At 45.8% G+C, this 17,356-nt stretch overlaps 1 protein-coding gene across 2 annotated transcripts in view; it reads left to right on the plus strand.

The window, feature by feature from the left end:
• Positions 1-17,356, plus strand: part of abca1b (ATP-binding cassette, sub-family A (ABC1), member 1B) — a 43,584-nt gene that overhangs the window by 19,693 nt on the left and 6,535 nt on the right. Inside the window, exons 8-39 of one of the 2 annotated variants that reach the window (XM_078169594.1) lie at positions 2,500-2,589; positions 5,977-6,217; positions 6,350-6,489; positions 6,574-6,690; positions 7,008-7,196; positions 7,498-7,703; positions 8,142-8,318; positions 8,403-8,625; positions 8,817-9,038; positions 9,121-9,325; positions 9,454-9,567; positions 9,743-9,917; positions 10,010-10,141; positions 10,252-10,529; positions 10,611-10,831; positions 10,970-11,045; positions 11,127-11,377; positions 12,236-12,287; positions 12,410-12,535; positions 13,008-13,156; positions 13,291-13,415; positions 13,505-13,603; positions 13,825-14,014; positions 14,473-14,567; positions 14,697-14,729; positions 14,834-14,939; positions 15,051-15,125; positions 15,260-15,429; positions 15,549-15,726; positions 15,827-15,942; positions 16,150-16,294; positions 16,999-17,122. In XM_078169594.1, the coding sequence (XP_078025720.1) occupies positions 2,500-2,589; positions 5,977-6,217; positions 6,350-6,489; positions 6,574-6,690; positions 7,008-7,196; positions 7,498-7,703; positions 8,142-8,318; positions 8,403-8,625; positions 8,817-9,038; positions 9,121-9,325; positions 9,454-9,567; positions 9,743-9,917; positions 10,010-10,141; positions 10,252-10,529; positions 10,611-10,831; positions 10,970-11,045; positions 11,127-11,377; positions 12,236-12,287; positions 12,410-12,535; positions 13,008-13,156; positions 13,291-13,415; positions 13,505-13,603; positions 13,825-14,014; positions 14,473-14,567; positions 14,697-14,729; positions 14,834-14,939; positions 15,051-15,125; positions 15,260-15,429; positions 15,549-15,726; positions 15,827-15,942; positions 16,150-16,294; positions 16,999-17,122 (4,840 nt within the window). The remainder of the gene's footprint in view (positions 1-2,499; positions 2,590-5,976; positions 6,218-6,349; positions 6,490-6,573; positions 6,691-7,007; positions 7,197-7,497; positions 7,704-8,141; positions 8,319-8,402; positions 8,626-8,816; positions 9,039-9,120; positions 9,326-9,453; positions 9,568-9,742; positions 9,918-10,009; positions 10,142-10,251; positions 10,530-10,610; positions 10,832-10,969; positions 11,046-11,126; positions 11,378-12,235; positions 12,288-12,409; positions 12,536-13,007; positions 13,157-13,290; positions 13,416-13,504; positions 13,604-13,824; positions 14,015-14,472; positions 14,568-14,696; positions 14,730-14,833; positions 14,940-15,050; positions 15,126-15,259; positions 15,430-15,548; positions 15,727-15,826; positions 15,943-16,149; positions 16,295-16,998; positions 17,123-17,356) is intronic. The other variant, XM_078169595.1, reaches the window with a different exon arrangement.

Genomic DNA, 17,356 nt, shown 5'->3' on the forward strand with positions numbered 1-17,356 from the left:
GAAATGTTTTTACTTTCACACATGAAATATTATTATAGAAATTAGAATCATCATAAGATAAACAGGGTCATGGATCTTCCTCCAGTCAGTCAGCCCCCCCCCCCATAAATACAGACCAGTCCCTAAATGAAGGAGACGTGTGTGTGTGTGTGTGTGTGTGTGTGTGTGTGTGCGTGTGTGTGTGTGTATGTGTGTGTAACATTTAAACAAACACTTCAGACACGTTGGAACATCAGTAGTTCTTTTACGTCGTACTTTTTAATTGTATTTGTTGTGTTTAATCTGTTTCTGTAAAAAAACCTGAGCAGTTGTTTGTGTGAAACATTTTCACCTGGTGACACAGTGAAGGTGTGTTAGGTGTGTACTTGGAGTGTGTGTTTTCAGTGTGTGTAGGAGTTGGAGGCGTGTCCCGGCCTGTCTCTCTCTACAGTCTCAGTTTTCGTAGCCCGGAGAAATGTTCTTCTGTCAGGAGGCGTTCAGGGTTTGAAAGCGAGCTGCACGTCAGCGAGGCGTCGTTTCTTTTGTCCGCTGAAATCTACGAGCTGCTGACTGACTGTGTGAAACCAACTCAAACTGTCCTCTGGGTCTCTGTCTCGACTCGGTGTTCCCACGGCAACAGAGAGGGAAATCCTTAAAATCCTCCAGTGGGAGAAAATCCTGCAGTTTGTAGTTTCAGTGAAGTTAAAGGAGGATCAGGTTCAAATGTTCCCAATGTGCCGAGTTTAACCAGCGGTGGAGCCACAGAACAGACTTCAGTGATTATCTGAGTAAAGTGTCTGATAGTTACTGTCCCGAAGAAACAAAAGTTATTTTATGACATTAATTGTAATTAAAAGTAAAAGTAAGTAAATGCTGTTAATAAAAATAATCAGTCAGAATTCTGAAGATTATAAAGTTTATTTAAAATATGGAGCGCACGAGTCACCTGAAGAAACAACAGGTCTTTTCTCTACTTTAAGGATTCAAAGAACAAAATCCTTTTTTCCTTCCCTCCCATTCCTTCATTCATCGGTCCCTCCCTCCTTCCCTCCTTCCCTCCTTCCCTCCTCCCTCTCTCCTTTCCCCCTATTTTATAGGAAGTCACTGATATTTTTATGGTTAATGTGTCAGAGTAAAAGTGAAAGTTAACAGAAAAATATAAACTCAGGTAAAGTACAGAAAATAAAATTCTCAAGCACCATAACAAAGTGTTATTACTTTATTATATTACACCACTCAGAGTAACTGCTGATCGGTAATGATTTATAATATAATATAATATAATATAATATAATATAATTCTACAGTACAATCAGGACTGAACACAAAGTCGTTCACAAACATTAAATCATTTGAATGAATTAAAATAAACTTATGTATGATACAGAACTTACTGAGTACATTCACTCAGGTATTGTGTTTAAATACAAGTTTAAGATACTTTTTCTTGAGTATTTCTATTTTCTGCGACTTTATACTTTAACTCTGAGGCACTGACTTATCAGCTGAACATCGACCGATATTCTCCTTCTCTCAGTGAATAAGGTGACATCACTGATGGAGGTGGACGATGTTTTCTGTGTCTCAGAATAAAAAGCAGGAACCAAAACTAACGTCATCCTGTCGTCCCAGGGACTTTAGAAAACATGTTTAAGACAATCAGAAATCTTCCCTGAGACGCAGTTAACTCACTGTCGATGCATCAGGAGCGCAAAATATTGTTTCCAGGATAATGAAATGTTTGGGATGACAAATCTGTGTTCAGGTCTGCAGCAGGAGAGACAGCGTCGTGTTATGACAGGATTCATCTTTTAAAATAGTTATTTTTTGTAGAGTAGATTTTGTTGTTTCCCTGCCATAAAAGAGGGAATAAATAACAACAAAAACAAAATAAATAATCATATAAACTCATTAGTATTGACCCAGAATTTTAAAATCAATGTGTCCCTACTTTGCACTGCACATTTATCTGACAGATTTATTTGCTTCACAGATTCAGAGTGTTGATACAAAACATGATCAATAATCAATGATGGTGTGTTGTTAGTGATGAAGCTACCCAGCAGGATACAGAGTGGTTAAAATGAGCTCCTTCTTCACAAGCTGCAACATTAAACTGATCAGCACAGTAATGCATCAGTTATTATGATGTAATAATTAAGTTTTTTACTTTTGACACTTTGATGTTTTGTCTTTTGTTCTTTAACTGAAGTGAGATCATGATGCATGACGTACACAGAGTATTTCTGCTTTTAACTTTCTGTTTGACTCCAGTTATGAGACGTCATGTAGTGCAGTCAGGAAATATAAAACATGATGTACAGACGTTGCTCAGATGAGCTGTAATCACGTTCACTTCATCAGGATCAAATGTTTAATCAAGTCTTTGTCAGAGAAATTAAAAATACTTTAAAAATGAAAATAATCTGACTGTGAAATAAAGTGTCTGTTTAATGTTATAGGTCAGTGAATCTTTCACACTGAGGCTGGAAACTAAAAATGTGTCTTTGTGTCTCTCAGAGGGACGTGAGGTCCGACCCCAAGGCTGTCAAACTGGTTGCCATAGCGACCAACAACCTCCTGGACAGCCTGAGTTCACTGGCAGTGGAGGTAAGAAACACACCTTGTCCCCTCTGTGAGGACAGACGTGTCCTGTCTCCAGCAGCAGACTGGGTTCAGTGGGTTTACTTGGCAGGTCCAAGTGTCTCTCAGAGTCTTTGTGTCCAGATAAAAGAGACAGATGAGCTGCAGCTGAACAAAGACTCACAGCAGGTTTTCACTTCACAGTCTGAACAAACAACAAACACTCTGCGTCTCGCTCAGTGTCCTGCTCAGTGTCCCGTTCAGCGTCTCGCTGTCCCGCTCAGTGTCTCACTCAGTGTCCCGCTGAGACGCTGAGGACTGCAGGTGGCTGCTTAGAGCTGATAGCGGCCATGTTGGAGGTCACAGCAACACTGAGGAGACTCGTCATGCTGAACTAAAGCTAGTTCAAGCTAAACCTCAGGTCCTGCAGCTCAACTATTTATAGCTAGTATTTATGTTTGTGTGTTATGTGTATATATATATATGTACATAAACACTTGATACATGGTGTATAGATGAATGGATATATAAAGATATAATTTACACACACATAAATGATCAGCTGAAACATTAAACCACAGATGGCTGAAGTGAAAAACACTAATATTGATCATGTTGTCAGCAGTGTAGAGAATAAAGTAAAGTAAAGTTCAGGCAGAGTGACCCAGTTTGTTCTTTCACCCCAAGGTTATCATGCACACACACACACACCCACACACACACACACACACACACACACACTTTGGGCTAAATTGAAAACATGTGACTGCTGGGTTTTGTTTGGTTTATGTAGATGCTGAGCCAGGAACAGGATGTGTGTGTGTGTGTGTGTGTGTGTGTGTGTGTGTGTGTTATATAAGTTCATAGGCCTTTAATTTACAGGGTGCAGTAACAAACGGTCATATTGGTCTTGAAATCCAAACAGTTTTTTTTTCTTGTCTTTATGAGCTTTATAGTGAAATCCTTGTTTTCATAAAGAAGCGACTGTGACATCTCAGACCTTGTTTGTCCCGCTGAACTGAGTCTCAGGTCAACATGTCAAGTACGAGCTTTTCACATAAACACAGGAACGTAAACACTTTTCATATGATCAGTAATGTTCAATAACACACTGGTAACTGGAGGATGGAGCGCAGAGTGTTCCTGTTTGTTACCTTCATGCAGACTTTGCACATATTTTGGATTTAATAAGTTAATAATTATCATTGTGTGAAAATTTGCACACCGTCACTCTGAGACTGTGACGCCCTCCACCCATCACAGTCAGCATGCATGTCCTAAACACTTCAGCACAGTGATGTCACACTGATGGGAAAACTACACGGTGTGCTCCTTTAAATAAATCACCTTTCCCTCTGATAGGTGACAGTTTCACTTCTGCTGAAGTTTCAGTGTCGACCTACAGTAACCTCGGCCTCTTCCTCTTCCTCCTGAAGCTGACTCATCAGTCTGTGTGAACCTGCACAACCCGTCACTTTTACCCTACTTTGACTTACTGGATATCAGAGGAGCAAAAATACAGAGGTCCCTTACTGCAGGAAAAACACACTGTGGACACACTGTGGACACACTGTGGACACACTGTGGACCAGGAGTCCTGCAGTCAGAAAGTGTCACCAGTTAAATGAAGTTAAAGTTTGGATCATATGACGTGATGGAAAGTCCCCAAATCTGTTAGGATGTTTTACTGTAACGATAAATATGGTAATATTTATTAACTACCTCTTTAATGCAGTGTTACTGGTGACAGTGATACACACAGTGATATACACACAGTGATACACACAGTGATACACACAGTGATACACACAGTGATATACACACAGTGATACACACAGTGATACACACAGTGATATACACAGTGATACACACAGTGATATACACACAGTGATACACACAGTGATATACACACAGTGATACACACAGTACACACACGTGTCTGCTGTTGTATGAAAAACATCTTCTTACAGTTTCAGTTATTCACAGATTCTTGTTTTCTGATAATAAATGTCTCAACACTTGAGAACATGATGAAGAGAAATGAGGTGGAAAAATTCAGTAAACAAAAAGACATGAATTTGTTGAAGTCATCACATTTAAAACAGGAAGTCACGGGAGGCTTCACCTCGCTGTCAGCGGTTATTTAGTCGAGCAGACGTCAGATTTTTTCTAGAATAATGATTCATGTTGATGACAGAGCGTCCTCTTGAAACCGCTGTAAGTTCTTTTCTGTTTGTTCTAACTGTGACATCAGACACTGAACCTGCCGCTGTAAACACTGTAAACACTGTAAACACTGTGAACACTGTGAACACTGTGAACACTGTGAACACTGTAAACACTGTGAACACTGTGAACACTGTGAACACTGTGAACACTGTAAACACTGTGAACACTGTGAACACTGTGAACACTGTAAACACTGTAAACACTGTGAACACTGTGAACACTGTGAACACTGTGAACACTGTAAACACTGTGAACACTGTAAACACTGTGAACACTGTGAACACTGTGAACACTGTGAACACTGTGAACACTGTAAACACTGTGAACACTGTGAACACTGTGAACACTGTGAACACTGTGAACACTGTGAACACTGTGAACACTGTGAACACTGTAAACACTGTAAACACTGTGAACACTGTGAACACTGTGAACACTGTGAACACTGTGAACACTGTGAACACTGTAAACACTGTGAACACTGTGAACACTGTGAACACTGTGAACACTGTGAACACTGTAAACACTGTGAACACTGTGAACACTGTGAACACTGTGAACACTGTAAACACTGTAAACACTGTGAACACTGTGAACACTGTGAACACTGTGAACACTGTGAACACTGTGAACACTGTAAACACTGTGAACACTGTGAACACTGTGAACACTGTAAACACTGTGAACACGAGGTGTTGTCTGGGAGGTGTAGTTACAGTTTGTCACTGAACTGTAACATTGAAAGGAGCTGAGGTGCAAATTAGAGTAAAATCCTCTGGAGGTGTTTGATATTTTAGTCTCATATGTGAAGCTCGTCCTCACCAAAAAGTTCTTTCCCAATCCGAAAGTCCCAGGTGCTCCTCAGGAAACGTCCAGCTGGGAGCGTCAGAGAGCGCCTTTAAGGCATCAATACAGCATCTACCCTAGCAACCACCTGGTAGTGCCTTAGCAACCACCTGGTAGTGCCTTAGCAACCACCTGGTAGTGCCATAGCAACCACCTGGTAGTGCCTTAGCAACCACCTGGTAGTGCCTTAGCAACCACCTGGTAGTGCCATAGCAACCACCTGCCAGTACCCTAGCAACCACCTGGTAGTGCCATAGCAACCACCTGCCAGTACCCTAGCAACCACCTGGTAATGCCATAGCAACCAGTCTAACCGGTGTCACTCTGTGTTCTGTGCAGTTGGCTGGAATGAAGAGCTGGGTCGACCTGAGGAATGAGATCATCTTCCTGACACACAACGCCACGTCGTCACCCAGCACCATGTACCAGGCGGTCTCCAGGATCGTGTGCGGTCACCCTGAAGGCGGCGGCCTGCAGATTAAATCCCTCAACTGGTACGAGGACAGCAACTACAAGGCTCTGTTCGGAAACCACAACAGCAGCGAGGACGAGACCCTGTCGCTCTACGACAACTCCTCCAGTGAGTCCAGCTTCATACTGGGGGTGTTTGTACTGGTGTGATGATGTAACAGGATCTGGAACCAGTGCTGCTGCTGACATCCCATCATAACTTAACGTATCCTCTGTTTCTTTTATCTGTGTGTGTGTTCAGCTCCGTACTGTAACAGCCTGGTGAAGAACATGGACTCGAACCCGATGTCGCGGATGATCTGGCAGGCCCTGAAGCCTCTGCTGATGGGGAAGATCCTGTACACTCCTCACACCCCCGCCACCCAGAGAGTCATCCATGAGGTATGACATCACTTCCTGCCTCCTCACATTCTGCAGGTTTCGCATTCTGCCTCACCTGTATGTCTGTGTCTGTGGTGCGTTCAGATGAACCGGACCTTCCAGGAGCTTGGTGTGTTCAGGGACCTCGGCGGGATGTGGGAGGAGATGAGACCCAAAGTCTGGAACTTCATGGAGAACAGCGAGCAGATGGACCTGATCAGGGTACACGATATTCTTTGGTCTTATTTCTTATTCCTCACTCTTTATTTTGTTCTTCATTCATCTTCACTCTTTAGTCTTCTTTACTTTATTTTTTATATTTATAGTTATAAATAGTTTCATCATGTTGATCAGTGGTCATCTGTCATCTCTATAGTTCATAACATAAACACATAATAATATAAAGTCCATTTCACATCTGTAAATATCTGCAGTGTTAATTTATATTCAGTAGTTTCAGTGTCTCTGAACAATCAAAATGTTTCAGTAACTTTTGTCTTTAGCTGATGAATAAAATCAAATCCTGATCTGTCGTTCAGACTCTGCTGAAGAACAACGTCACTGCCAGCTTCTTCCACGCTCAGCTGGCCGACACCGACTGGACTGTGGCTGACGTCTCCAACTTCCTGTCCAAAAAGGCGGGACAAGCCCGGGACGGCGCCCTTACCTGGAGGGAGGTGTTCAACGAGACTGACCAAGCCATCATGAGTATCTCCCGCTTCATGGAGGTCAGTGTCCACAGCTACAACACAGCTGCAGACATTTTGTTTTATTCATGCACAAAGGTTTGGGTTTGTTTCAGTACTTGTGAGGACACAGACCTGACAGCTCACTACACTGTGGGGACCGTATACGTGCTCCTGTACAGGCAGATTTTTACCTGCTGCTGCTGTAGATTACTTTGATTTAAATGTAATGATGGCTGCGTTATCAGCACCACTGATCAGATGGGCTGTGTGGACCCTGCAGTGACCTGCTGTGACCTGACATCAGTGTGTGTGTGTGTGTGTGTGTGTGTGTGTGTTTTAGTGTGTGAACCTGGACAAACTGGAGCCGGTCTCCACTGAGGAGCGATTGGTCAACCAGTCCATGGTGCTGCTGGAGGACAGGAAGTTCTGGGCAGGGATCGTTTTCCCAGACGTCGACCCCAACTCCACCGAGCTGCCGGCCAAACTCAACTACAAGATCCGCATGGACATCGACAACGTGGAGCGGACCAATAAGATCAAAGACGCGTAAGAACACACACACGCACACAGATGAAAGTGTTCCTGTTCCTGAACGGTGTGAACGTCCTCAGTGGCCCTGAAATTACTCCAATAAAAACAACACACAGTGTGAGAGGTGTGTTTGTTTACAGTCATTGTGGGGACTCATCTCCCATTTAAGGACAAACAACAGGTCCCCACAACGTAGACTGGGTAATTTGAAAAGAACGTATGGTCAACTTTTCAGTAAATCCTCCTCTTCTCTTTCTCTGTACGCTGAATATGAAGCCACAGGCAGAAGCTGGCTGTCTTAGCTTAGCATAAAGACTGGAAACAGGAGGGAAACAGCTAGCGTTGCTCCGTCCAAAAAGGATTTCCCCAGATGTCGTTCCTTTTAAGCTTAAGTACTTTTTTTTGAGCTGCCGGTAATCCCCCTTAACCTTCATCCATCTGTTGTCTCTTCAGGTACTGGGACCCCGGTCCTCGTGCTGACCCCTTTGAGGACATGCGGTACATCTGGGGTGGGTTCACATACCTGCAGGATGTTATTGAGCATGGCATCATCCGAGCCATGACGGGCACCAAGGAGAAGACGGGCGTCTACATCCAGCAGATGCCGTATCCCTGCTACGTAGACGACATGTAAGAATGTTGACGACATGTCGCAGCTCTGCTGGTGTCACCGCTCTGTCTCCTAACATGTCCTCCATATCTGTCCTGTCTCAGCTTCCTGCGTGTGATGAGCCGCTCCATGCCTCTCTTCATGACTCTGGCCTGGATGTACTCGGTGGCGATCATCCTGAAGAGCGTGGTGTATGAGAAGGAGGCGCGGCTGAAGGAGACCATGAGGATTATGGGATTGAATAACGGCATCTTGTGGTTCAGCTGGTTCATCAGCAGCCTGATTCCTCTGCTGGTCAGCGCCGGGCTGCTGGTGCTGCTGCTCAAGGTGACCACGACACACGTCAACACATAATGACATAACATCACTTTCATTTGTCCCAAAGTGGAGCTGCAACACTTTGTCATCATGTTATTTGTCTTCTGTGTTGAACTCTGTGATGTCACAGCTTCCTGTCAGCTGACCTCTGTTATTAATCTAATGTGACTTTGTTCTGAACTCGCTGTGTCCGCCTACAGAAGGGGAACCTGCTGCCCTACAGTGACCCCGGTGTGGTCTTCCTCTTCCTGGGGTCCTTCGCCGTGGTAACCATCATGCAGTGCTTCCTCCTCAGCACTGCGTTCGCCCGTGCTAACCTGGCCGCCGCCTGTGGAGGAATCATCTACTTCACCCTCTACCTGCCCTACGTGCTCTGCGTCGCCTGGCAGGACTACATCGGCTTCGGAGCCAAAGTCTTTGCAGTAAGGCCGCCGCACTGAGACAAGTTTGTTGTTGCTGTGTTGTTACTGGACAGAGTGAGTCACATGTCCTCCCTCTCTGCAGAGCTTCCTGTCCCCCGTGGCGTTCGGGTTCGGCTGTGAGTACTTCGCCTTGTTCGAGGAGCAGGGAGTCGGCATCCAGTGGAAGAACCTGGTGTCGAGTCCTCTGGAGGAGGACGACTTCAGCCTCCGCACCGCCATCATCATGATGTACTTTGACTCCTTCCTGTACGGAGTCCTCACCTGGTACATCGAGGCCGTGTTTCCAGGTGAGAGCTAACACGAGAAGCAGAAGGTGTCTCGCTAAAGCAGCAAGTCTCTTTGATTCAGCCTCTTTTCTCATCAGACAGAGATTACATTTTTAGTTTTACTGAGGTTTGTTCACCGTGTGTCTCAGGTCAGTACGGGATCCCTCGGCCCTGGTATTTCCCCTTCACCAAGTCCTACTGGTTTGGAGAGAAAGACAGGAAGTCCAGCAAAGTCCCTCTGAGCCGGAGAGGAAACTCAGAAGGTGAGACTTCCATAACTGAGAGTAACCACTTGGTGGCGATAGAGCTGCTGTAACAGAAATATTTATATCTGTAATCAGAATGGAAAAAAACAAAATATATATTCTAAATATGATCTACAAGACTTTTACTCTGAAAGAGACTTCCTCAACAGAGAGGTGATGTGTGTTTTTCCAGCTGTGTGTATCGAGGAGGAGCCAACTCACCTGGAGCCTGGCGTCTACATCGAGAACCTGGTGAAGGTTTATCGTCACGGGAAGAAGCTGGCGGTGGACGGACTGACGCTCGGCTTCTATGAGGGACAAATCACGTCCTTCCTGGGACACAACGGAGCCGGAAAAACCACCACCATGTGAGTCAAAGACCAGATCAACCAGGACAGGGACAGGGGTGGGGACTGTTAGTGATACAGGTACAGATTCAGTATGTTTATCTCCCCTGCAGGTCCATCCTGACGGGTCTGTTCCCTCCGACCTCTGGTACCGCCTACATCCTGGGCCGAGACATTCGGACCGAGCTGAGCACCATCAGACAGAGTCTGGGAGTCTGTCCTCAACACAACGTCCTCTTCAGCATGTGAGTCCTCCATCATGACGCTGGACTGTCAGCGGTCTGTCGGTGTGTGTTCGGGCTGGAGGTTTCACCGTGTTTAATGTAATTGTCCCTGTGTTTGGCGCCCCCTGCAGGCTGACGGTGGAGGAGCACATCTGGTTCTACGGCCGGCTCAAAGGTCTGTCAGAGCAGCAGGTCAAAGGTGAGATCGAGCAGATCCTGCAGGACACCGGGCTGCCGCACAAACGCACCTCCAGGACCAGCGCGCTGTCCGGCGGCATGCAGAGGAAACTGTCTGTGGCTCTGGCCTTTGTCGGGGGCTCAAAGGTTGTGATCCTTGACGAGCCCACGGCCGGCGTCGACCCCTACGCCCGCAGAGGGATCTGGGATCTGCTGCTGAAGTACCGACAGGGTGAGTGGTCTTGATTGGTCGGTTTAATCACTGATGTTAAGGTACAGCCAGGCTGTGATTTAACTTCCTGTCTCCTGTCAGGCCGGACCATCATCCTGTCCACACACCACATGGACGAGGCGGACATCCTGGGCGACCGGATCGCCATCATCTCCCATGGGAAGTTGTGCTGCGTGGGCTCGTCTCTGTACCTGAAGAACCAGCTGGGGACCGGCTACTACCTGACACTGGTGAAGAAGGAGCCGGAGCCGTCGCTCAGCTCCTGCAGGAACTCGTCCAGCACCGTGTCCTTCACCAAGAAGGTCTGCGCCTCACAAACACAAAGTTTACATCACTGGACAGTGTCTCACTGTCTCAGTGTCTCAATACAGAGTGACAGAAGATACCAGGTTATCTGCAGCCAGTATCAGTACTCTGAATGTTTGTGCACTGTGTTTCAGGAGGAGGAGTGCGCCTCGGTCAGCAGCAGTGACGCAGGACTCGGCAGCGATCATGAAAGTGAGGCCGCTACCATCGGTGAGCTCTCTGTTCCTGCAGAGCGTTTGATTTGTTCACCTTCAGGTGGATCTGATCTGTGTCTCACGTCTCCGTCCTCAGAGAACGGCCCCGCAGCATCCATCTGCGACGTCCCCTTCGTGCCCCCCGATGTCTCCTTGGTCTCAAGTCTGATCCTGTGTCACGTCCCAGCCGCCCGCCTGGTGGAGGACCTCGGACACGAGCTGACCTACGTCCTGCCGTACAGTGCCGCCAAGGACGGAGCCTTCGTGGAGCTCTTCAAAGACCTGGACCAGAAGCTGCCCGACCTCGGCATCTCCAGCTACGGAGTGTCCGACACCACGCTGGAGGAGGTGACGTGACTCCATCAAACAAACATTATAACCAAGAGAACACAAACACGTTCAGCTGATGATTGTTAACAAATATTAATGATATTAATGAGAAGCAGCTGTTTGTTTGTGACTGTGTCATTATTCTAACATCTGCTTTTATAGGAGAATTAACAGTCAATACATTTTTAATTTATAAGGTAAAACATTTATTTCATTGTGAGTCATTGAAGGTTCAATCAGTAGAGACCAGAGACTGACCTCTAGTGGTGGGAGCTGTGAACTACAAACAATGAGTTCAATACAAAGAGCAGCGTCTGGATTCATGACGGGATTGAAAATCATACCGTTGCGATTTCTAAAAACCCTCACACTGTAATACTGTGATACCGCCCGGGCCTAACTTTCAATATTCACCCTACAGTGGTGGATGGAAAAGTGCATACATCTTCTTTTGCTTTTTTCCCTGAAAATTCAGTTAAATGTTCTCAACATTTTGATGAAAACCAAACTAATATCTGATATCCAAGATACACGATGTTCTGTACAGAAGATAAAAGATAACTCCCATAAAAACATGCTGTGGAGGAATAAACTAGACAATATCCGAACAAATGTCGACCACACATTTCACAAAGAGATAAAAAATACAGGCGTGATTAAATACAGTCGAACAAACAGTCATAAACAAGACAATGTAAATAAAGATTGATAAAATCAATAATACAACATCATATCATTAGTGTATTATGTATGATATATAATATAAAGAAACTGCAGTCGACAGAACTGCAACAAATAAACATCTGAGGGGGAAAATAAACATTAAATAGATCATAAAACAGGTTAATAAAATAATCTGAATGTTTTGTGTTGTAGATTTTCCTGAAGGTGGCTGAAGATAACGGAGTCGACACTGAAGTGCCCTCAGGTGAGTGGTGACCTCTGACCTCTGACTGGTGTCTTTTCAAAATAAGTCGTCTTCACTGCACCATGACGTGTTAAAGATAATGTGAAATGTGTGTGTGTGTGTGTGTGTGTGTGTGTGTTCAGATGGAACGCTTCCTGTGCAGAGGAGGAGGAGGACTCACGCCTTCGGTGGAGGAGACCATCAGAGCTGCCTGAGACCTTTAACAGAGGACGACAACAACGACTGCAACGAGTCTGACGGAGATCCTGGTAAGGACACACACACACACACACACACACACACACACACACACACACACAGGAGGAGACCTCTGTGCTGATGGTGTCAGAGCCGTGGACTATGATTATTCTGAGCAGCACACATGAGAATAAAATACAATATATTTCTCATTATTTTTCCCTGATGGTCCGAAAAGTCGCTAAATCAACTGAGTCAGTTGCCAACTTTACAACACTGGTGCCCGTGTGCAAGCCAAAAATGATGTAATCGTATATTTTTGTAAAGGCTCCGCAAGCTGTCAATCATCATCTCACACACTTAGATAAGCAGCTGTGATTGGCCCGACAGGTCAGCTGGTCTGAACCAGACTCACCTGCAGAGCAAATAAAACATGAGCTGCAGGTTCGTCTGGATCTCAGGGTCCAGTCGATCACACACTCCACATCAGCAACATTTTGATGGTTTATCATGTGACCTGTGTGACATCATGTGACCTCTCAGAGTGCCGGGAGACGGACTGGTTGAACTGTACCGACGGTAAAGGATCGTATCAGGTGAGCGGCTGGACTCTGAAGAGGCAGCAGTTTGTGGCTCTGATGTGGAAACGATTTCTGTACGCTCGACGCTCCAGGAAGGGCTTCTTTGCTCAGGTACGCCGACACCTGCTCAAATATCTCATATACATGGTTATGATTTCATATATCTGTTGGTGTTTCCTATTATTGTTTAGGCTATAATTGTTTTCATCATTATGAACTTCCTGTTGACACCGTTTTTTCTGCAGATCGTTCTTCCTGCCGTGTTCGTGTGCATCGCTCTGGTCTTCAGTCTCATCGTCCCTCCGTTTGGAAAGTATCCCAGTCTGGAGCTGCAGCCGTGGATGTACGAGGACCAGGTCACCTTCGTCAGGTACACACACTGTTACACGCTGCACTAAACCAAGATGTTAATGTGAGTAAATACACAGAGTGTAATGTTAAATGTTGTTTGTGTGTCAGTGACGACGCCCCCGGAGACACCAACATGCAGAAGTTATTGAACTCTCTACTGGACGCTCCGGGCTTTGGGACGCGCTGCATGGACGGACATCCCATCCCGTAAGATTTTGATCTTTTAAAATGTGTTTTTATTCTTGTTAATCATGTTGTGACTCGTTGGAGGGTCCCGACCCTCAGGTTGGGAACCACTGCTCTGTAACTGATCCTGTCAATAATCAATAATAATCTATAAACTGTATTTCATCCGTTGGCTGTGTCAAAGTGATGTTTGATGTATCTCAGTCACATGTGGTCACAGACTCCTCCCTGTGTGTCCTCAGAGAGGCTCCGTGTACGATGGGCGATGAAGAGTGGAAAACTCCTGAGGTCCCTGAAAGCGTCCTGCAGCTGTTCAGCTCGGCTAACTGGACCATGGAGGATCCGTCTCCGGCCTGTTTCTGCAGCTGCGACGGGAAGAAGAAGATGCTGCCGGACTGTCCTGCTGGAGCCGGAGGTCTGCCCCCACCTGAGGTCAGCTCACCTGAACCTGAACGCATCATCAGGCCTGAAGTCACGGCCTCTGTTTGTTAACCACGTCACAAAGATGTTTATGATATTAATACAGACACTGATCAGAGAACAGTCTCCTCATGGAGCTTTTTGTTGCGTCACATGATCTTCATCAGCAGACAGACGGTGTTTCTGAGCACTTTAAGAACTTCTCGTCCATGTTGGGTTTTTAAAACAACATCGACCTTCAGTGTCCAAATTTCAGGAATCATCTAAAAACATTTCAGATTAAAAACTTTTGTTCTTTCTTTCAACAACGTCTGATTCTTTCAGACAGGAACAGTTTTTTGAAGTGAAACTGTGAAAAGTGAAAAACTTGGTTCATTTTTCCTCCTGAGGTGACGTCACTGCAGCCTGTGAAGTTCACTACATATCAAATCATGTTTTAAAGAAATAACTGTGATGTTTTTGTTGCTCAGATGAAGCTGAGCGCCACCGACTCTCTGCAGAACCTGACAGGAAGAAACATCTCAGACTACCTGGTGAAAACGTACGCTCAGATCATCGGAAAGAGGTGACGCACCTGAACAAAATACTGCCGTACATTTACACACAAATACACACAGATACTGCTCACACACAGAAATACACATTAACATACAGAGTAAATACTCTGTGACTAAAAGCTTTTGTTTGTTCACAGTTTGAAGAACAAAGTCTGGGTGAATGAATTCAGGTCAGTCTCTTTTATTCTGCTGTTCTGTTTTAATTTTGAGAATCACAAACTCTCAGTCATCGTTTCCTGTTTGTCTCATGTTGATCTGGTTTTCCTCTCGTCAGGTACGGAGGCTTCTCATTGGGCGCCCGGAGCACTCAGGTCCTCCCAGCAGCCAACGAGGTTGATGACGCCATCGAAAGAGTCAGAAAGATCTTTGAGTTAGAGAAGGTCAGTGAAGGCAACAAAATGTTTATTAAAGATGTCACACGCCTCCTAATTTAGTTATTGATGAACTGATTAAAAGACAAGTTCTGATGAATGAAGTGACGTTTGTTTCAGGGAGCTGCTGCAGATCGATTCCTCGACAGTTTGTCAGGTTTCATCAACGGTTTGGACACAAAGAACAACGTCAAGGTGAGAAACAGCTGATCAGACTCTGTGATGTGTTTAAAGCTCCGGGAAAACACAGACTTCCCTTTATTACGAATCAAAGACAACAGGTTAAGAATGTACAATAATTGATAACGACTTGTGATCCGTCCTCTCAGATCTGGTTCAATAACAAAGGCTGGCACAGCATCGGCGCCTTCGTCAACGTGATGAATAACGGCATCCTGAGAGCGAACCTACCTGAAGGGAAAGACCCGAGCAAGTTCGGCATCAGCGCCTTCAACCATCCTCTGAACCTGACCAAGGAGCAGCTGTCACAGGTGGCACTGTGAGTACACACCTGACAGGAAGTTTACAAACTGGCGTCCCCATCCTCCGTTACCGAGGTCCAGTCTTTTGTTGATCAGGACTCATGTTTAAACTTGTCCTCTTCCCGTCGGTCTCCAGGGTAACAACCTCTGTGGACGTCCTGGTGTCCATCTGCGTGATCTTCGCCATGTCCTTCGTCCCGGCCAGTTTCGTGGTCTTCCTCATCCAGGAGCGCGTCAGTAAAGCCAAACACATGCAGTTCATCAGCGGAGTGCAGCCGCTGCTCTACTGGGTCGCCAACTTCATCTGGGACATGGTGAGACACAAAACAAACGCACCCTCTCTGTATCAGAGTGTGTGTGTGTGTGTGTGTGTGTGTGTCAGTGTTGTTTATGTTGTTGTTTGTGTCTCTGCAGTGTAACTACGTCGTCCCGGCAACACTGGTCGTCCTCATCTTCATCTGCTTCCAGCAAAAAGCCTACGTGTCGTCCACCAACCTGCCGGTCCTCGCGCTGCTGCTGCTGCTCTATGGGTCAGAGACACACTTCTACTACACACTACTACACAATACTACACACTACTACACACTACTAATGCTGCTACCACTTTCTATTTCCAGTCTGACCCTGAGGTCCATTTAGTGCTTCTGTTCTGGAGCTTTCGGTCGTGTCTTCGTGGTGAGGTTGTTTGTTCTCAGAAACACTTTGTAAATAACCCTGTTGTGTTGTTTTGTCCTCAGCTGGTCGATCACTCCTCTGATGTACCCGGCCTCCTTCTTCTTTAAGATCCCCAGCACAGCGTACGTCGTCCTCACCAGCGTCAACATCCTCATCGGCATCAATGGCAGCATCTCAACCTTTGTCATGGAGCTGTTCGGAAACAACGTGAGTCACTGAGGAGACACGCTGCGGCTCTGATGTGAAGATTAGAGACAAACTAAACTGCAGAGTAGAATCAGTTTGTGATGGTGGTTGATCACCAACGATCAGCTGTTGGAAGCAGCGATGACAGACCGCTTCTGTAAGCCGCTCTCTCTGCCTGGTTAGCATGAGCTAACATAGCACAGCGTGACCTCATCACTACTCGTCATATTTTGCTGAAACCTCGCCGCCGCGTTTAGCATCCGACCCTGAGCCATTATCTCTTCGCACAAAATGTCTCTGTCATTAAACCTGTTAATAACCGATGGGTAACCTTAGCAGTGTGATGCTAACAGTTAGCGCTGTCACTGTGTGTGAGTCTGTCCCCGTCACAGACTCACACACAGTGACAGCGCTGTTAGCAGTGTGATGCTAACAGTTAGCGCTGTCACTGTGTGTGAGTCTGTCCCCGTCACAGAGCGCCGTCCTGCAGCCGTCTCATGATAAATAGAGAGAGAATTGTTACGCTGCACGCAGCTCTACAATGAAACAAGATTTTATCTGTCAAATTTGCAGTGATTAAACAAAATTGCAGGGTCACGCAGAATCCAATGGGATTGGCTGAATTTGTGTTAAATGTTTCGATGACATCACAACATCCTGGACGGGCTGATTCATCTGCAGCTGTAATCAAAACACGAGGTTTAACTTCCTGTTGTTGTTTTTAGGAGATCGGAGGAATTAATGACATCCTGAAGAACGTCCTCCTCATCTTCCCTCACTTCTGTCTCGGGCGGGGACTCATCGACATGGTGAAGAACCAGGCGATGGCCGACGCCCTCGAGAGATTTGGTAACACTCACACACACACACACATACACACTCACACACAGTAGATTGCTTTTAAAGATGTCGTCCTGTCGTTTTTCTCTCCTTTAAATCAGATGTTTCCCAACATGTGGGTCTGAACCTGTTAATCACATGTGTTGTTTTATTGTGATAAGTTTGTCCATCTCTTCCTGTGACTTCCTGCCGTGTTCCTGGCAGCTGATTGGTCGCTCAGACAGTGGAGGTGTGGTCTGATGG

Source organism: Epinephelus lanceolatus, chromosome 7 (genome assembly GCF_041903045.1).
Source record: "Epinephelus lanceolatus isolate andai-2023 chromosome 7, ASM4190304v1, whole genome shotgun sequence".
NCBI lineage: Eukaryota > Metazoa > Chordata > Actinopteri > Perciformes > Serranidae > Epinephelus > Epinephelus lanceolatus.